The sequence below is a fragment of the Rhinoderma darwinii genome, chromosome 4 (genome assembly GCF_050947455.1).
Source record: "Rhinoderma darwinii isolate aRhiDar2 chromosome 4, aRhiDar2.hap1, whole genome shotgun sequence".
Taxonomy (NCBI): domain Eukaryota; kingdom Metazoa; phylum Chordata; class Amphibia; order Anura; family Rhinodermatidae; genus Rhinoderma; species Rhinoderma darwinii.
The window spans coordinates 396,332,836-396,351,548 of record NC_134690.1 but is presented as its reverse complement, the minus strand read 5'-3'; the positions used below and the strand labels follow the sequence as shown (position 1 = coordinate 396,351,548).

Below are 18,713 nucleotides of genomic sequence, written 5' to 3'. Positions count from 1 at the left end.
AACGCTCAGTTGGTAAAAATTAAAAACACGCCCAGTTGTCCATTAAGAAACTAAATAGCATAAATCTAAAATTGCTCATGACTTGCTCAAAAATGATCGTTTTTCAAAATAAAAACCACTGCTGTTATCTACATTACAGTGCCGATCAGACTATGGAGGAGACAGGGCACTTATAATCTGGTGACAGAGTCTCTTTAAGCACAACTCTGATGTATGTCAAGTGTTGCCTTGGTATAACTTCCCAACCTGTTGCCGTCTGCGGCCAGATAAAAGAAACCAATCCACCTGGCACCACATAACATGTAGGTGAGGTCACCAGGAATCATCAGATTGCAGTGTTTATTTGCAAAGTGACAACCGCAAAATTGAGCAGGAGATTTCATGATTTAGCTGCAGGTGATTTGCAGGGGGGGGGAGGCACATATGTAGTTACAGGTACCTGTGGACTATATCAAGGTCTCCACCACTTTAAATGGATCTACAGGATAGAAATTCCTGTATCTGCCTCCAAGAACCATAAGGGGAAAGAACGAGGTCGGGTTCAGACAGATCCTTATTGCCTTTATCTCGATGAACATCACAGTCACTACATAAGTTCCTTGGTGAAATGCAAGTAGAAAACTGTCCGTGTTGGGCATGCGTTCCTTCACCATCTTCTGCCCATCCAGCTTTGGACCCAAAAAGTTCCTCAATGTCCAACGTTCCTGTTCATGTACTTGTCCCGCATTGTAGCAGATTTAATGGAAGAAATAGTTACCAAAATATCTGAGCTTAGTTTAGGTGAACTCAACATGACAGAAAATAAGAGTCTTAGTAAAGATTTAGTACTGTCCTTAGTACTGTCCTTATGTTTCAACCTCCTCTTCATCCATCAGTGGGATTTCTATTAGGAAGAAAACAAATATTGTTATTAAGAGGATAGGATCCCAATTATATTTAATATGAATTATTATATTTTAAAGGGACATACAAAATCATTCCTACCACTCCCTAAGCTAGCCCACATTAAGACAGTTGTTTATCTATTTTCCCTCCAGTTTCTGTCCGCCATCCTGCTTATAGAAATCACTGTCTGCAGGCAGTAGCTCCAGTAACTACATGTCCTATGATGTGGACAGGTCACATCTATCAGAAGCTGTGTTGTGTAGATCATGCAAAACTGTGAGAAGAAAGCTGGAGAGGTCTAATGCACAGGAGAGGTGACAGACTGTGTCCTATGCAGCAGCATGCATGTCACAGGCAGCGTGCAAACTGCAACCCACTACAGAGGGGAGCAAAAATGATTGGTTGGTCATAACCTTACATTATCTACAGGAGTCAGCCTGGAGGAGATTCAGTGACAACAGCAGAATACACAGGGCTATGCAGATTTACATTTGACCGCCAGGCATTCCTGGCCTGTTGCTGTGCAGCGGCCCAGGCACATGCTTTTTGATATTTTATTACTCAGGGCTCTACAAGGGACAGCAATGTCATCATTACTGCGAGTAAGTCACATGGGAAACTATGGTTTCCACCAGAGTTTTCCTTTAAGGAAAATGTTTAACTTTATTGAAGAGTAGAAAGCATACAGTGGGTTAGAACTGAAGTTCAGATTATGCGAGGCATTCATCAGTAATCGTAGACCCACTAGTGCTGGGCCAGGGACTGTCAGAAAGTGCTGTTCTCTTAAAGAAACTCTCCAGGCAAAACTGATATTCTGTTTTATGCCAAGTGCAGGATCGGTGCATGACATAGAAATTCTGTATCTGGCGTCGTTTTAATCCCTGTGTCATGCTCCACCCCCTTTACGCCCTTCAGTAGACATAACCCGGTTCATACAGTTTGATGAGGGTTCCATTAAGAGAAGTTCAGCTCTGGAGTGAAAGCACCCTAGATGGTGCATAGTTGGAACCTGGGTGGCTATTGGGCCTCTGCTACACATCAGTATTATAAATGACACATTTATTTTTGTTACTTATATAGCGACATCATATTCCGCAGCGCTGTACGGAAATTGTCCTCACTCACTGTCACCAGTGGGGTTCACAATCTACATACCCTATCTTTTTGGATAGGACACATGGTAGGTGGGGGGCAGTGTTACAGCTTTTGCATTGGGGCCCAGGAGCTTCACGTTACGGCTCTGGCCCATATGCATATTCCTGCTGTGTCTCCGAGGTTATATCACACTTAAGTTTTCCTTACCATCTGCAATGTCGATGCTCGGACTTGTAGTCGCTGTTTCACTGTTCATATTCTGTGTGCCCGGGGTCCTCATGTGTGTCATTGAAGAAGAATGTAACGTATGATGAAGGTCAGAAGATTCCAACAAGCTGTCAAAGGTCTCTGATTCTTCACATAAACTGTCTGTGTTAGGGTTCCCAGGATAAGCGGGAGGGTGGGATTCTTCTGTGGGGGATGGACTCCTCTGGCCCGCAGAGGACATATAGCCCGGTGGGGTGACATTGACACCACTGCTGACCGCTTCATCATAGGAAGGTAACATAACCAAGACGCCATCCACCACCACAAAGTCTGGCTCCGCTGAGCTGTCCTGTGGACTTCTAGAGGAGAAAATGAAAAAATCCTGTTAAATTTATATTCTATAGTTAAAGAGACTCTGTCACCAGATTATAAGTGTCCTATCTCCTACGTAGTCTGATCGGCGCTGTAATGTGGATAACAGCAGTGGTTTTTATTTTTAAAAACTATCATTTTTGAGCAAGTTATGAGCAATTTTAGATTTAGTTTCTTAATGACCAACTGGGCGTGTTTTTACTTTTCACCAAGTGGGTGTTGTAAAGAAGTGTATGAGGCCGACCAATCAGTGACCAATCAGTGACCAATCAGCTTCATACACTTCTCATTGTTCCAGCCCAGCTTCTTTCGCTGCACAATCACACTGTGCTGTGGATCATGCTGGGCTGGAACAATGAGAAGTGTATGAAGCTGATTGGTCACTGATTGGTCACTGATTGGTCACTGATTGGTCGGCCTCATACACTTCTTTACAACACCCACTTGGTCAAAAGTAAAAACACGCCCAGTGCCCAGCTTACATGTTCATGTTTGTGTTCCATGTTCCTGACCATTTTTTTTTCTAAAAATGGGATTAAATCTGGGATACATCTTGTTTTTGGAAAGAAAAAAATAATAGAAATAAGAGCCTTAGATTCTAACTACTGCGGATAGTCCCACTTAATGCCGTAGGTTAGGATATAATTCTCATATCTATCTATCTATCTATCTATCTATCTATCTATCTATCTATCTATCTATCTATCTATCTATCTATCTATCTATCTATCTATCTATCTATCTATCTCTCATATTTATCTATCTATATCTAATCTATCTATCTATCTATCTATCTCTCATATTTATCTATCTATATCTAATCTATCTATTATTGTATCACACACCCTGGCATTTTGCACAATGCACCACATTAGAGCAGGTTGTGTATGGACACTGAACCAGCAGGGGGTGCTGAAATGAAGTAAGTGTGCGTCATTGATCTAATTGCTATAGTCCAGCCTGGAGTATCCATCACTCCTTACACCCCAAATGTCTTATTGTATGCGATATATACATTTCTTATTGCAGAACAGAGCAGGCACACACCTTGGAAGAAAATGGGTCTTAAACTTAGTCTGAAAACTTCTGGCAATAATGACCAACAGAAGGACCAGGAGGACGCTGCTCGCTGTGAACGCCACAATCTTCCATGTTGTCAGCATTGTCTCTTGGCTGTTGGGCCAGGATTTTTCTACTCAAAGACAACAAAAGATAAAAGAACAATACAACAATTATTATAATAATGATGATATAGATCCTTCAATGCTAGAATTCATAGTATGTAGTGTGCAATGTTAAATACTTTTGTGTCAAAAAAGATAATAGTATTGTAGGAATGATCCCTTTATTGGCTATCCAGAAAAACTAAGGCTACATTCAGACAAGCGTCGGCAACCACGTCCGAGGTGCACCCGTGGGGCCGTGTTGTCACGGATCCCCTATAGACTAGCGTTTATTGAGGGATGCGTGACACGCAGTAAAATAGGACAGGTCCTATTTTTCATGGACCATTCACACGCTCCGTTGGAACAACGGTCGTGTGAGCGGCCCCATTGAATTACATTGCACAATGTGTCTATTATCTCTATCTATCTATCTATCTATCTATCTATCTATCTATCTATCTATCTATCTATCTATCTATCTATCTCATATCTATCTATCTCATATCTATCTATCTCATATCTATCTATCTCATATCTATCTATCTATCTATCTATCTATCTATCTATCTATCTATCTATCTATCTATCTATCTATCTCATATCTATCTATCTCAAATCTATCTATCTATCTATCTATCTATCTATCTATCTATCTATCTATCTATCTATCTATCTATCTATCTATCTATCTCATATCTATCTATCTATCTATCTATCTATCTATCTATCTATCTATCTATCTATCTATCTATCTATCTATCTATCTATCTATCTATCTATCTATCTATCTATCTCATATCTATCTATCTATCTATCTATCTATCTATCTATCTATCTATCTATCTATCTATCTATCTATCTATCTATCTATCTATCTATCTATCTATCTATCTATCTATCTCATATCTATCTATCTCAAATCTATCTATCTATCTATCTCATATCTATCGATCTATCGATCTATCTATCTATCTATCTATCTATCTATCTATCTATCTATCTATCTATCTATCTATCTATCTATCTATCTATCTATCTATCTATCTATCTATCTATCTATCTATCTCATATCTTTCTATCTCATATCTATCTCATATCTATCTATCTATCTATCTATCTATCTATCTATCTATCTATCTATCTATCTATCTATCTATCTATCTATCTATCTATCTATCTATCTATCTATCTATCTATCTATCAATTCAATTCAATTCAATTCAAAGAAGCTTTATTGGCAGGACCAAATACATATTAGCATTGCCAAAGCAAGTAAGAAGTAAGGGAATGAGGGATAGGGACTGAGGGCTTGGGGATAGGGACATATCTAGGGTCGGGGTTATACAAGTCCATGGCATATCATGTCTCTCTCAGTTTATGGCATGCAGTGACATATTGTGCCGCTGTGCCCACTGTGGTTTCCTCTTCACCCAGCAGGATGTAGAGTTTCTCTTGCTCTTCCATGGAGCTGAAGTCCGGTAAGAGATCAGAGAGTCTCCTGAAGTGAGTGTCCCTTACTGCTGAGTATTTGGAGCAGTGTAGCAGGAAGTGGGCCTCATCCTCCACGGCCTCCTGGTCGCACTGTTGGCACAGTCGGCTCTCCCTGGGCTTGTAGGTCTGTCTGTGGCGCCCGGATTCGATGAGCAGGTTGTGGGCGCTCAGTCTGTAGCGGCTCAGGATCTGTCTGTCTCTGGGGTTTGGCAGTTTCTCCAGATATGGCGCCAGTTTATATTCCCGCTGTAGACTCCGGTATATTGTCAGTTTCTGGGATGTCTTTATGTCGTTCCTCCAGTCACTGATATATTCCTCTTGGCCTTTGTTTATTGTCTTCTTGATTTCGGCTTTTGTGAGGCCGCGCTGAGTGACATTTTCTTCAGGCCGGGTCAGGGTGAGATGTTCTGGGGGGCCTGGTTTACCTGGGACCCCTTGGTGTAACAGGGCTTTATGGTGATAGGAACTTTGCCTGCTGCTGTGTAGATGGGCCCAGAATGATAGCGCCCTCTTCTGGATTGTGAGGTGTAGTGGGAATCTGCCCAGTTCTGCCCGACAGGCACTATTTGAGGTGCTCCGATGGACTTGGAGAAGGTGTTTGCAGAATTCTAGGTGGAAGATTTCTGTTGGGCTGGAATCCCACCTTGACCAGTCTGGGTATGTGTCCGGACCCCAGACTTCACTGGCATACAGGAGGATTGGGGAGATGATGGAGTCAAAGATTTTCAGCCAGACCGTCACTGGTGGTTTGAGATGATAGAGTTTTCTTCTGATGGCATAGAAGGTTTTGCACGCCTTGTCTTTCAGAATCTCTATGGCTTGTTTAAAGCTTCCTGATTGGTTGATTTCTAGGCCCAGGTAAGTGTACCTGTCGGTCGCTGTGATTGTGGCGTTATTTAGTGTGAAGGTCGGGTGCCTGGGGGATTTTGAGTTTCTCTTCTGGAACACCATGATGTTGGTTTTCTTGGCATTGATGGGTAGTGCCCACGTGGAGCTGAATTTTTCTAGGATTTGCAGGTTGTCTTGGAGACCTTTCTCGGTTGGTGATAGTAACAGAAGGTCATCTGCATACAGCAGGAATTTCACCTGGGTGTCATGGAGGGCGAGACCTGGTGCTGAGGAGGATTCCAGAGCTGTGGCCAGTTCATTGATGTAGATGTTGAAGAGCGTTGGACTGAGGCTGCAGCCTTGTCTGACTCCTCGGCTCTGCTGGAAATCAGCCGTTCTTCTCCCGTTCACCTTCACGCTGCATCTGTTCTCTGTGTAGGAGCTTCTGATGACGTCATAGGTTTTACCTCCTATTCCGCTCTCCAGCAGTTTCAGGAATATGGATCTATCTATCTATCTATCTATCTATCTATCTATCTATCTCATATCTATCTATCTCAAATCTATCTATCTATCTATCTATCTATCTATCTATCTATCTATCTCATATCTATCGATCGATCTATCTATCTATCTATCTATCTATCTATCTATCTATCTATCTATCTATCTATCTATCTATCTATCTATCTATCTATCTATCTATCTATCTATCTATCTATCTATCTATCTATCTCATATCTATCTATCTATCTATCTATCTATCTATCTATCTATCTATCTATCTATCTATCTATCTATCTATCTATCTATCTCATATCTATCGATCTATCTATCTATCTATCTATCTATCTATCTATCTATCTATCTATCTATCTATCTATCTATCTATCTATCTATCATCTATCTATCAATCTATCTATCTATCTATCTATCTATCTATCTATCTATCTATCTATCTATCTATCTATCTATCTATCTATCTCATATCTCATATCTTTCTATCTCATATCTATCTCATATCTATCTATCTATCTATCTATCTATCTATCTATCTATCTATCTATCTATCTATCTATCTATCTATCTATCTATCTATCTATCTATCTATCTATATCTATCTATCTCATATCTATCTATCTCATATCTATCTCATATCTATCTCATATCTATCTATCTATCTATCTATCTATCTATCTATCTATCTATCTATCTATCTATCTATCTATCTATCTATCTATCTCTCTCTCTCTCTCTCTCTCTCTCTCTCTCTCTCTCTCTCTCTCTCTATCTATCTATCTATCTATCTATCTATCTACAGTAAATAGGCAGCACTCACAAAGGCTATCTCATGTGAGTCAATCAGGAGGCACATCATCTTATGAATCTACTTTCCAGCTTACATGTTCATGTTTCTGGTCCATGTTCCTGTCCCTTTTTTTCTAAAAATGGGATTAAGTCTGGGATACAGCTTGTTTTTGGAAAGAAAAAATAATAGAAATAAGAGCCTTAGAGTCTTACTACTGCGGATAGTCCCACTTAATACCGTAGGTTAGGATATAATAATATACATTGTAGAGCTCTTTAAATCTGAAATTTACAGTTCATGTTATGATCTAGCTAATATACCATTCAAACAAGACCCTCATTTATAGAAAGCAAATACATTGCTAAGTGTTTCACTCCAAATGACTGAGAAGACACTCATTGTGGGACCTAGGTGTCAAGGGAGCCCCTATAGTGCCACACATACCCCTTCACTATTCTAGGACACCATTCACTACTTTCAACACTTATGTACCTATTGCTTCATCTAAATAGGTCCAAATTCTGCGCTTATTAAAGTAATCTTTTTTTTTATTAGGGACAGTGCTCCATTGTTTTTTTTATTCAGAGCTCCAAATCTCCTGTTCACCTTCACATAGCCATATAGCTAATTGATAACATACTGCAATCACCACTAGGGTGAGCTGAGGAACTTACTGAAGACAGGCTTATTATGTAGTTCAATGAGAGCTGTATAAATCCATCTTCAAAGAGCTCCCCCTAGTGGTGGGTGCAGGCAACTAGAATTGTAATATTTAACACCATGGCTGTGGGAATGGAAACAGGTTTATTGTGATCTACATTTAATGCGTACTTCACTAAACACTAAAATGCTAGTTGAGTCAGAGGTTGATAGCCAAATTATAATACATGGAACATTGATCAGGATTGTGGATATGAGCCTGTTAGAAGAAGTATGTATATATATATATATATATATATATATATATATATATATATATACAAATACTTGTTGTTACTTTTAGTGACAACTTACCTGTCTTGATACAGTAGAGCGGAGATGATGGGAACCACTCTCCAGACTGGCAAGTGAAATACTTGTAATCATTGGAGAGCATGTAGCCAGGGTCACAGTAAAACTCAATCACAGTCCCATGTATGTAACGTTCACAGGGCTGAGGGTGACAAATGTAATCTCCATGCGCCACCATCGGCGGAAGGGGGCAAACTAAAAAAAAACAAAAAACAGGTACAACATAAATCTCAATAACATACGATATACCTCCATAAACCTAAAACCCAACCTCAAAGGACTGTGTCAACAAACAGACCCATTCACATTAGATTATAGGATGCCCTGACAAACAAATGTTAATGGGTTCATGGCTCATTTGTACCCACTGAACGATCCCCGATCCTCTAATCTGGGGGAGGGGGCAAAATTTTCAGCTTGCAATAGACTTATTGGTTAGTGCTGCTGCCTTCCTCCACTGGGCTCTTGTGTTTGAATCTAATAAATTCAGCTTTCTTGGGATATTTGGCTTCCTCTGAATTGGCTGTAGATAAGAGAATAAGTGTGTGTATATGACATATTGGTGCTTCATAAATACTAAGTAATGTTGTGTCCTAGATTTACATATTTCCGTTACATTTCTATTGCATTTCTGTACTCTGACACTAGGTGGTGATGTCTTAACATAATGCAGCGCCATCTGGCGACTCAGAAGTGGCACATTGCTAACTAGATCAATTCCTTTTAGTTTCTTATTTTCCAGCTTAAAAAATTGTTGGATATAGTAGAGCTACCAGTCATCGAATCCATAAACATGAACATTACTGAACTGATACTGCCAGATAACAAGAACTGTGCTATATACATTTGACTGCCACATTTTAGGCCACTCCCCATTTAGCTAGGGAACATCCCCAAATGTCATTGAAATGTTTTGTTTTTCTAATGCAAATTAGAATAAACCTCACAGCTTTTGTGGTAATGTTTACAGGACAGTCGTGTGAACATCAGGACTAGAATGACTCCATGTCAGTGGTGGACTGGCCTTTCAGGTATTAGGGCAGTACCTGGGGCCCGTGGCTAGAAAGGTGAACAGAGAGATATTTCCTGCACAGGTACTCGGGCAGTTCACTCATGGCCACCGCTGCTCGGTATTTGCACAGGCATTCACGATAAGGGAGTTTGCTCCAAGAAGACCCCCATGAATCTCCAAAACGGCAGGCTAGGTAAGTGAAACGTTGAGTATAGGCGTGTTCTCTCTGGGAAAAATGAGCATTGTCAGATTTTTACCGGAGGATCACTTTAATAGAGAGGGAGTCCCTTGTTCAGGACCCTCATCTATTAGCCAGAAAAGAGAGTGGCAAAAAAGAGTGTCTCCCTCTGGAGGACCCGGCATTTCACAGAGTCCAGTCATTCCTATTGAACTGTGTAATGCTTTATTTCACCTTTGGAGGCACTGCAGGGAATTGAACACTTGTTGCTGAATATGATCACAGAGTAAAATTTGATCGCTGGGAGTCCCTGTAGTGAGACTCCCTGTGATCAGCTTATCAGTGGGGGACTCTTCTAACAAAAAGGGGACTAAAGTGAACAACCGGTTTAAAAATGAATTAATATTCAATAACCCCTTATCGTTTTTTGCGCAATCAGAAATTAACCACTATCCACAGGATTGGTGATCATTTTTTCATCGCTGGGACCCCTACTCATTGTGAGAACGGGAGTCCCAGACCCCCAGATTCTCCTCACTGTTCGACCACTAAAAGGAGGTCGAGCATGCCCGCTGCTGCTCCATTCAAAGTCTATGGGAATGACCGAAACAGCGGAGTACAGTGCTTGACTGTGTACTTCATTTTCAAATACACTGCTGCAATTGCAATGACGAGTAACATAAAGTTAACCAGTTATTTTTCCTGCATGGTAAAAAATAGATAAATAAATACTAATAAAAACCTCAAAAAACAGAGGCAGAATTATTGTTTTTTTTCTGCATTCCACTAAGATTTTTTTTCTCCAGAAAAGTACCAATAAATTATCTATACCCCAAAATGGTGCCGTTAAAAAATAAAGCTTGGCCCGCAAAAAAAAACCACCAAGCCCTTATACAGCTACATCCATAAAAAATAATAAAAAAAAGTTCTGGCTCTTGGAATGTGACAATGAAAGATTGAAAAAAATAAAATGCTCAAAATTTACTACTGCAAATAGACGAATCTTTATTCTGAGGGTTTCTTGGCTCCAAATCTCCAGCATCAGTTAAAACCTCCTGGAAATGAATATATTTCATGGGCGGATTTCATGCATGTAAATGGCAGATAACCGGGTCTCTTCACTGTGCAAATACATCTACCGCAGGAATGTAAATAGGATCGTAGGTCTGGCACAGGCGGTAACATATCCTGGAGTAATTCACACTTTCCACTACTTGCTCTTTGGAGTGGACCCGTTCAGCCGCTTTATGTGCAAACTGATTTTCCAAGAAGCAATTCCAGGGAGCGAAAACGAGAGGGGAACCTTGAAATGACCTCTGACGAGCTGACTGCCATACATAAAGAGATGGCACTGCATTCCCTAAATCATGATGTATCTTTCCCTCACAGAGCAGATTGCAGCTTATTTCTATCTACAATAAACTTGCGGAAATTATCCACTGAATAAGCCCAGGAAGGGTCCTTGAGTTTAGATAATTAAAGGGTTAGTCTATTTTCAATCCCTTTTTGTTAGATAACAGGGTTATGGTACTCAGACCCCCAGTGATCAGCTGGGATCTGTAAGGAAACGTGTCAGCAAGTTTTTAATATCCCTACAGCGCCACCATAGGTTAAATAAAGCATTACACAGTTCCTATTGAAAAAAGAACCAGACAACCCCCTTAATTCAGTCTTAAGGGGCCCCCTACTGTGTCAGTTGTGATGTCAGAAGATGGGGGCCCGGTGAGCTCGGACCAACCCACGATTCCTAAAATGAAAGGAGGGTGGTGGTCAGTAAAGCAGCAGAACCCCTTTACTAGAGATTCAGGGAAGTTATTGAGTACTGCTCATTATGAAAATCAGTGACCATTTTTGCTCACAAAGGTATCTAAATTTGGACTTTCCATTTAAAGGGTATGTAAACTTTTGCAACCATTTTTTCATGCTCCAAAGCATCGAAAATAAAAAAAATTAGGCAACTTTTCAAAAAGTCTTGATCAAATCTTTTTTACCGTTTTATGTCTACTGCTCTTATGCAAACCTATGTGTCTCCTAGGTTACAAACCCTTTTTCGTCTGATCCTGCAGACATATATTACTTTACTCCCACTGTCCCCTTTTCTTGGTAACATTCAAGCAGTCGAAGAGGGAGCAGATAGAAGAGAGTAACAGCTGACTGCATAGGGGTTGTTTGTAGTCTGTAATCATGGAAACACATAGGTCTGCATAGGTGCTGTATACAAAACGGTAGATTCATTGGACCAATAAAAAAATAACTTGAATAAGTAACTTATTAGAAAAGAGTAGAGGTGACAGAAATGCTATATCCTTTACCTAGGTAGCACCACATTATGTTGCCTTGCACAATGTGATATCCCACGCTATGTCTATATATCTTCAGTATATATCCTATTTATATAATCTAGCAACTATTCTTAGTCTTACGACCTGCCAATGGGGCAAACTCTGGCTGACTCTTTCATAAATGTCCGTTCTGTAAAACATGAAGAGTTTATAGTCTCCCATAGTGATGCCCTAGAACAACGGGAAATCAGACTTTCTATGGTTAATTATTGCTGCCAGCATGCTGACCTAGGCCCTATTGCCTTCCACCCCACATAGTAGCTGGTGATTGCTGTCCATAAAGTAAGTGTCTTCTCTTAAAGGGGTTAAACCAGAAATAATGAAAAAAACCAGACAAAACATAGTGTATGACAATCTCTTTCTAACAAGGATAGAACCAGCGCTGTATCTAAGGCCTTATTCACACGGCAGGGTTTCCCGGCTGCATTAGGAATAATAGACCCCTAATGGGGCTATTCACACGACCGATTTTTTGACGGCCGGGAAATCCGGCCGTCAAAAAATAGGACATGCTCTATCTTCGCCCGGGTACCTGGCCGCCGGGCTCCCATAGAAGTCTATGGGGCCGGGTATTACACGGCCATCACCGGAATGTGTTCCGAGTGATGGCCGGGTTTCCCGGCGCTTGCGCTCTATCTCCTCCTCCTCACAGCGCAGAGTGCATGTGAGGAGGAGGAGTTGATGCCATTCGGACGAATGGCATCGCTGCACACTGTGTGGCAGGGCCGGGGTGTACAGCAGGTGGAGGGAGCGCTGCGCTGGCTCCCTTCCCCTGCTTGTTAAAAGCACCCTGGCTCAGCGACACCTTCGATGGCGCCGCTAGCAGCTGCAGCGGCTGCTGCTGCGGCTGCTACTACTGTAGCGACGCCACTATAGCAGAGCGGGGAGGTATCTCCCCGCTCTGCTATGTGCTAGCCGCACTTTAGCTCCTTGAAGGAGCGGAATCCCCGTGTTTTCGGGGATTCCGCTCCTGGACAGAGCGCTTGATGTCTCTGTCCATATCTGGGCAGTGACATCAGGGGAAACTCCTGAAGTGGAATCCCCGAACACATGGGGATTCCCCTTCAGGAGTTGCCGCTGATGTCACTGTCCGGATCTGCCCGGCCCGGCACGGATGCAAAACTTAATGCAAACCGGCCGGGCAAAATGGCCGATTTTACCGGCCGACACTCGGGCTCGGGAACGACCCGGTCGTGTGAATCCCGCCTTACATGGATCTAGAGATCTCCCTATTCATTGCTCTGCTAGATCTTCTTCAGGCTGGCAGCTCAGGGGGCGTGTCCTTTCTGCTGCAGCTCCTCCCCTTCCTTGTCATAGCTTGTATGGGCAGATCATTCTATTTCACTGCCTCCTCTCTAGGAGAAACTTTACAAATGCCCCCATTACATGTCTTTTTAAAAACACAATACACGCCCAGTTGGACATACGAATAAAAACACGCCCAGTTGTCCATTTCAAAGCTCATTTGCATATATATAAAATAGCTCATAACTTGGCCAAAAATGAACGCTTTTCAAAAAAAACAAAAAACGTTACTGTTCTCTACATTGCAGCGCCGATCACATGCTATAGGAGATAGGGATTTGAGAATCTGGTGACAGAGCCTCTTTAAGGTACTTTTACACCAGCCAACTTTGGCCAGTGCAACGAGCACCGATCAACGAGACCGCTCGTTGATCGGCGCTCGTTTGCTCCTTTCACGAGGAGCTAGTATGGGGACGAGCGCTCATCCCCATACAGTTGTATCATGTCGGCAGCACGTGAGCATGGAAGATGTCCAGCCGACAACGATAATATTTTTCACTTTTAAAACGATACGATCAGCTGATGAACGAGCTCGTTCATATGCTGATTGCTGCTCCGTTTACACAGGGCAATTATCGGGATCGAGCATCACAGCACTGTATAAACCTAATTAGCATATCCATACACATAATTTAAATATGAATACACATGGTTCGGTATATCCTTATGTAAATTTTATCTTTAGCTGGCGCCCTCCCTCTGATGCCACCTATAGCGACAGGTCTACTGTGCCTATAGGTAAATTCGACATACAATTATTATATTATGTATGTATTTGCCTCCGGAGAATTACACCAAATTGATTGAATGACCACCAGAGAAGTTCTTGTTTTCTATAAACATTCCCTAAATAAAATATTTAGCGATTTCCCATTTTTCCTGCATCACAAGCAAAAATAATGCATCTCGCTGTGTTGAAATGATCTTCAGATTAGTAACAGCGAGGTGAGCAGAGCCGGTCTCCTGCAGCACATTCGCCACCGCTGTGCTCTAATGTGTGCGCCGGCCCGATCCCATAACATGAAAATGTTTTGTATCCCAAAGTGAGAACCTGTGAAGTAGAGAACGTTCCCTGCTCTGCACCAAGGTGTTATCTGCCAGAACACTGTGATGTGACTAATAGGCCGCTCTATTATACTAATTATCCTATAAATAATCTACGGGGAAGGAGAAAAAAAGATCATGAAACACAAGCCGCATGTATTGTATTCTGCACAGAAAGATTTCTATGTCACTGGGAGATTTGCATTCCCTAAGATAGAAATAATCACCAGTAAAGTCCTTGAGTCGCCCTCTTCTGTCAAGATGTTAACAAGTATATGTATCCTGGGGTTATGTGGCACAGGTGTTGGGGGTACATGTGGTTATAGGTGCAGTGCTACAAAGTGGCTCTATTATAAGCGCACGCTATAAGGATTGCTGTTATAGGTGCCCTGTTGCAAGCTGGCTCTATTATAAATGTACTGTTTCAGGCTGGCTCTGTTATAGGTGCACTGTTTCAGGCTGGCTCTGTTATAGGTGCACTGTTTTAGGCTGGCTCTATTATAGGTGCACAATTTCAGGCTGGCTCTGTTATAGGTGCACTGTTTCAGGCTGGCTGTTATAGATGCACTGTTTTAGGCTGGCTCTATTATAGGTGCACAATTTCAGGCTGGCGCTGTTATAGGTGAACTGTTTAAGGCTGGCTGTTATAGGTACACTGTTTTAGGCTAGCTCTGTTATAGGTGCACTGTTTCGGGCTGGCTCTGTTATAGATGCACTGTTTTAGGCTGGCTCTATTATAGGTGCACAATTTCAGGCTGGCACTGTTATAGGTGCACTGTTTTAGGCTGGCTCTGTTATAGGTGCACTGTTTTAGGCTAGCTCTGTTATAGGTGCACTTTTTCAGGCTCGCTCTGTTATAGGTGCACTGTTTCGGGCTGGCTCTGTTATAGGTGCACTGTTTCAGACTGGCTCTATTATAGGTGCACTGTTTGAGGCTGGTTTTGTTGTAGGTGTATTGTTTCAGGCTGGCTCTGTTATAAGTGCACTGTTTAAGGCTGGCTCTATTATAGGTGCACTGTTTAAGGCTGGCTCTGTTATAGGTGCACTGTTTCCGGCTGGCTCTGTTATAGGTGCACTGTTTTAGGCTGGCTCTATTATAGGTGCACAATTTCAGGCTGGCTCTGTTATAGGTGCACTGTTTCAGGCTGGCTCTGTTATAGATGCACTGTTTTAGGCTGGCTCTATTATAGGTGCACAATTTCAGGCTGGCACTGTTATAGGTGCACTGTTTTAGGCTGGCTCTGTTATAGGTGCACTGTTTTAGGCTAGCTCTGTTATAGGTGCACTGTTTCAGGCTGGCTGTTATAGATGCACTGTTTTAGGCTGGCTCTATTATAGGTGCACAATTTCAGGCTGGCACTGTTATAGGTGAACTGTTTTAGGCTGGCTCTGTTATAGGTACACTGTTTTAGGCTAGCTCTGTTATAGGTGCACTGTTTCAAGCTGGCTCTGTTATAGGTGCACTGTTTCAGGCTAGCTCTGTTATAGGTGCACTGTTTCAGGCTGGCTGTTATAGATGCACTGTTTTAGGCTGGCTCTATTATAGGTACACTGTTTTAGGCTAGCTCTGTTATAGGTGCACTGTTTCAGGCTGGCTCTGTTATAGGTGCACTGTTTCAGGCTAGCTCTGTTATAGGTGCACTGTTTCAGGCTGGCTGTTATAGATGCACTGTTTTAGGCTGGCTCTATTATAGGTGCACTGTTTCAGGCTGGCTGTTATAGATGCACTGTTTTAGGCTGGCTCTGTTATAGGTACACTGTTTTAGGCTAGCTCTGTTATAGGTGCACTGTTTCAGGCTGGCTCTGTTATAGGTGCACTGTTTCGGGCTGGCTCTGTTATAGGTGCACTGTTTTGGGCTGGCTCTGTTATAGGTGCACTGTTTCGGGCTGGCTCTGTTATAGGTGCACTGTTTCGGGCTGGCTCTGTTATAGGTGCACTGTTTCGGGCTGGCTCTGTTATAGGTGCACTGTTTCAGACTGGCTCTATTATAGGTGCACTGTTTGAGGCTGGTTTTGTTGTAGGTGTATTGTTTCAGGCTGGCTCTGTTATAAGTGTACTGTTTAAGGCTGGCTCTATTATAGGTGCACTGTTTAAGGCTGGCTCTATTATAGGTGGACTGTTTAAGGCTGGCTCTGTTATAGGTGCAGTGTTTCAGGCTGGCTCTGTTATAGGTGCACTGTTTTAGGCTGGCTCTGTTATAGGTGCACTGTTTAAGGCTGGCTCTGTTATAGGTGCACTGTTTAAGGCTGGCTCTATTATAGGTGTACTGTTTAAGGCTGGCTCTGTTATAGGTGCACTGTTTCAGACTGGCTCTATTATAGGTGCACTGTTTGAGGCTGGTTTTGTTGTAGGTGTATTGTTTCAGGCTGGCTCTGTTATAAGTGTACTGTTTAAGGCTGGCTCTGTTATAGGTGCAGTGTTTCAGGCTGGCTCTGTTATAGGTGCACTGTTTTAGGCTGGCTCTGTTATAGGTGCACTGTTTAAGGCTGGCTCTATTATAGGTGCACTGTTTAAGGCTGGCTCTGTTATAGGTGCACTGTTTAAGGCTGGCTCTATTATAGGTGCACTGTTTAAGGCTGGCTCTGTTATAGGTGCAGTGTTTCAGGCTGGCTCTGTTATAGGTGCACTGTTTTAGGCTGGCTCTGTTATAGGTGCAGTGTTTCAGGCTGGCTCTGTTATAGGTGCACTGTTTTAGGCTGGCTCTGTTATAGGTGCACTGTTTAAGGCTTGTTCTAAGAAAGCTATACTGTGGCTATAATGGAGTTTGAACAGGTGGAGCTTGCTGGAATTTCTTTTTTCACAAATCTCATGGTAAAATGTTCCGATGCTATAGATGTAAAAAGTTCAGCTTCCCCCATGAATTATGCTGTCGCTGGCATGTTGTGTTTTTCATCTGACACCATTAATATGGCTCATGGCAGACCATTAATCTACTCTCTGCAGCAGTTCAATAATGAGTCCTTGTAAAACACAAAGACACTACAGAAATGCACATTTCCTTGGTGTGCTGTAAATATCCTGGACACCAGTCAGCTGGCATACCACAAACTGGAAATGTTTAACTGGTGCGGTACCCAGGCTACATGGGCATCACACACGAGGGATTCCTCTACCGACTGGTTTCGGACAAGAAGCATCTGCTACTAATATAATGTGCCTGCCGCAATGGCGTGAGAGGCAACTCGAAGTCTGAGACTCATCCGGAGGTATCTGCACTGAGTGCCTCGTACCCCTGCCAAATTGACTTCTTCCCCTGGCCAATTGGATTATTGCCATAGATTAGCAAGAAGGCTGAAGAGGCAGCACAAAGATTCTCGTGATTAGGAAAAAAAACAAAAAGTAGCTACGCATGGCCAAAGATTTTACTGTGTGTAAAATGAGGACACGCTCCGATAGGAAAATAGGCATCTGTTCTCCGCAATAAACACAGATGAGCCTCCTCGCTCTGTTAAACAAGCGGCATCGAGACGAGATTTAGAAAGTGGCGAGATGAAACATTTGCTTTGTAAATCTTTACAGCACGTTGCAAAAGCCACAGGACACGTCCAATGACAAGCTGTGAAAATGGGAACCAATCATGGGATGTCGGAAGATACGATTGTGTCACAGATTGATGCCGTTCTGCGAGATGTCTTCAATAGCTGCTATTCGAGACCATTATCGTATTTTACATACAAGCGGGTGACACCGAGTATGAAACGTATTTATATGTAAATGATATACCTTTAAGAAAGTGCAGATATTTTATCATTCAGCGTGTGGTAGATTTCTATCGGAAGGGTAGAGGCCAGGCTGAATGAAAACACGCAGCACGATGGACCGAAATGCACCCTCCATCTGCAAATTGGTGCAATATAATGAGATAAAGAGATTGTCTCAATAAGACAACGCTTTTTCATTTGACCGATTAGGGCATGGTTGTTATTGAATATTGGTCCCTGACTTGGGACCCCCCCCCCTCTGTTAGCTGCTCTTCACTTTGGCTAATAAAGAGTGGCTCTCGCTCTGGCGTATTCGGCACAGCCACCTATTACATAATTATCTATTTATCTGAATGGCTGACATGTAATAATACATTTCTCCTGCAGGAGCCGCAGCTTCCCGCATTGATATCAGCTTTTCAGGGTTTTTCGCTAGCCAGACCCATGGCGAGATAAGACAACTCCTTTAATGCTGTGCGATGCCACACAATATTACAGATGATACAGCTAGTCACTATGAGTAGGTTTATGTGGTGCTGCAGCAGCAGCACTGTCCACACATTTCTAGTCCATGGACATAGTCACCGAGCCATGGGCTTGGAAATGGCTCCATTCATTTGGCACCTGTGGTCTCATTCTTGCTGTTATACCAGTTTTACACAGTTCTAACACGACTGCATTTTAGCGGCTCCTGGGGTTCAACTTAACGGAACTTAGATCACCCTAGAACCTCATGTGTGCTCCAGTGGAACCAAGGGGTCCAGGT

General features: G+C 42.3%; 1 protein-coding gene across 3 annotated transcripts in view; it reads right to left on the bottom strand.

The window, feature by feature from the left end:
- Nucleotides 1–325: 325 nt before the first annotated feature.
- SUSD4 (sushi domain containing 4) overlaps nucleotides 326–18,713 on the bottom strand; it is a 100,683-nt gene continuing 82,295 nt past the window's right edge. For all 3 annotated transcript variants that reach the window (XM_075864610.1, XM_075864612.1, XM_075864611.1), the window contains 4 exons: nucleotides 8,368–8,559; nucleotides 3,607–3,751; nucleotides 2,188–2,546; nucleotides 326–883 (listed from right to left, as the gene is read on the bottom strand). In XM_075864610.1, coding sequence (XP_075720725.1) covers nucleotides 846–883; nucleotides 2,188–2,546; nucleotides 3,607–3,751; nucleotides 8,368–8,559 — 734 coding nt within the window. In that variant the 3' untranslated portion in view covers nucleotides 326–845. The remainder of the gene's footprint in view (nucleotides 884–2,187; nucleotides 2,547–3,606; nucleotides 3,752–8,367; nucleotides 8,560–18,713) is intronic.